The sequence below is a fragment of the Sciurus carolinensis genome, chromosome 11 (genome assembly GCF_902686445.1).
Source record: "Sciurus carolinensis chromosome 11, mSciCar1.2, whole genome shotgun sequence".
Taxonomy (NCBI): Eukaryota; Metazoa; Chordata; class Mammalia; order Rodentia; family Sciuridae; genus Sciurus; species Sciurus carolinensis.
The window spans coordinates 68,739,154-68,740,791 of NC_062223.1; the positions used below are offsets into that span (position 1 = coordinate 68,739,154).

Genomic DNA, 1,638 nt, shown 5'->3' on the forward strand with positions numbered 1-1,638 from the left:
TATCTGTATGGGTATGGGTAATCTACTTCCTGCCTCTTTGTCCAGACAGTTTATTTGTAAAATTAAAATGATGGTACCTCTTCATCAGGTTGTTGTGTAAAAGAAAAGATTTCACATCTGTGATGCATTTAGAATGGGGCCTGACAAACAGAAAGTACAAACTATTGTTTGCTGAATAAATTAAATAAAATAAATAATACTGATTACTCTTAATATCATTTTTATTGATTTTAGAGTATCTCTCAACTGCTTTTTAAAGACAAGAGTTAAAACAAAGAAATATTTAAGCAATCAGTTGAGCAGTATGTGGTAGGTACTAAGGGTGATATGGGTGAATGAACACTAGGCAGTTCACTAGCTGTCTGAAATTCAAAGAATGGACCCTAAGGATATATTCTGGCAGTTGCCTTCCTCAGGGCCTCCTTCACGTCTCTGTTCCTCAGGCTGTAGATGAGGGGGTTCAGCATGGGGATCACCACCGTGTAGAACACAGACACCACTCGATTCTGGCTGGTGGAGAAGCTGGACTTGGGCATCACATAGATGAAGGTGATGGTTCCATAGTAGAGAGTGACGGCAGTGAGGTGGGAGGTGCAGGTGGAGAAGGCCTTGTGGCGCCCCTCGGGGGAGCGCATCCTCAGCACTGTGGTGAGGATGGAGACGTAGGAGACGGCGATGACACACACTGTGACCACAATGATGGAGCCGGAGGAGATGGAAGGGATGATTTCAATTAAGGAGACATCTGAGCAGGCAAGTTTCAACAAAGGGGAGAAGTCACAAAAAAAGTGATCTATTCGATTTGGTCCACAGAAAGACAGACTCAGTAGACAACTAGTAAATGTCCAAGCATTCACACAGCCACCCAGGTAGGAAGTCCCCACTAGGAGGATGCAGACTCTGGGGGACGTGTGGGTGGAGTACAGCAGAGGAGAGCAGATAGCCACGTAGCGATCATAGGCCATGGCAGCCAGCAGGAAGCACTCAGCGGTCCCACACGTCACCACAGAACAAAGCTGGGCTTCACAGCCAGCCACAGGGAGGGCCGCTCCATGTCCTAGGAATCCTGTAAGCATTATAGGTGTGACTGATGTGGAACACCCAATGTCCACCAGAGCCAGGTGGCTGAGGAAGAGGTACATGGGGGTGTGAAGCTGAGAACAGCTTCTTATTAGAGCGATGATGCTGGTGTTGCCCACTAAAGTGACAACATATATTCCTAGGAATATCACAAAGAAGATGGCGCAAAGTGTAGGATCCCCTGTCAACCCCATGATGATGAACTCTGTCACAGTGGTGTGGTTTCCAGCCTCCATCTCTGTGTGACTTGTACCTGTTAAGGAAATGAGGATGTTTCTTAGTGTTTTCATTCCACACAATACTGGTTTTCTTGAGTTACTCAACAGACTCCTTTGTAGTAACCTCTTCCTCTGCCCATCTGGTCAATACCAATGATCTATAGGATTTCATTTTTTGTACCCCCAGAAAAGGAGCATGATTGAGACACTTCTCTGCCAACTCAGTTATATTCTTTTCTTCTTGTGTTATTTATATAAAAGTGTCTCCCAAACCTTGACTCCTAAGTAGATCTCTATCCCAAGGTCCAGATCCACAGTTCCAATGAGTTTCAATTGGTAT

General features: G+C 45.2%; 1 protein-coding gene across 1 annotated transcript; it reads right to left on the bottom strand.

Moving 5' to 3' along the window:
- Positions 1-383: 383 nt before the first annotated feature.
- On the bottom strand, positions 384-1,316 carry LOC124958921 (olfactory receptor 491-like). Its single transcript, XM_047517516.1, has one exon. The coding sequence runs from the start codon at positions 1,314-1,316 to the stop codon at positions 384-386; it is 933 nt and encodes a 310-aa protein (XP_047373472.1).
- Between the last annotated feature and the right edge of the window lie 322 nt (positions 1,317-1,638).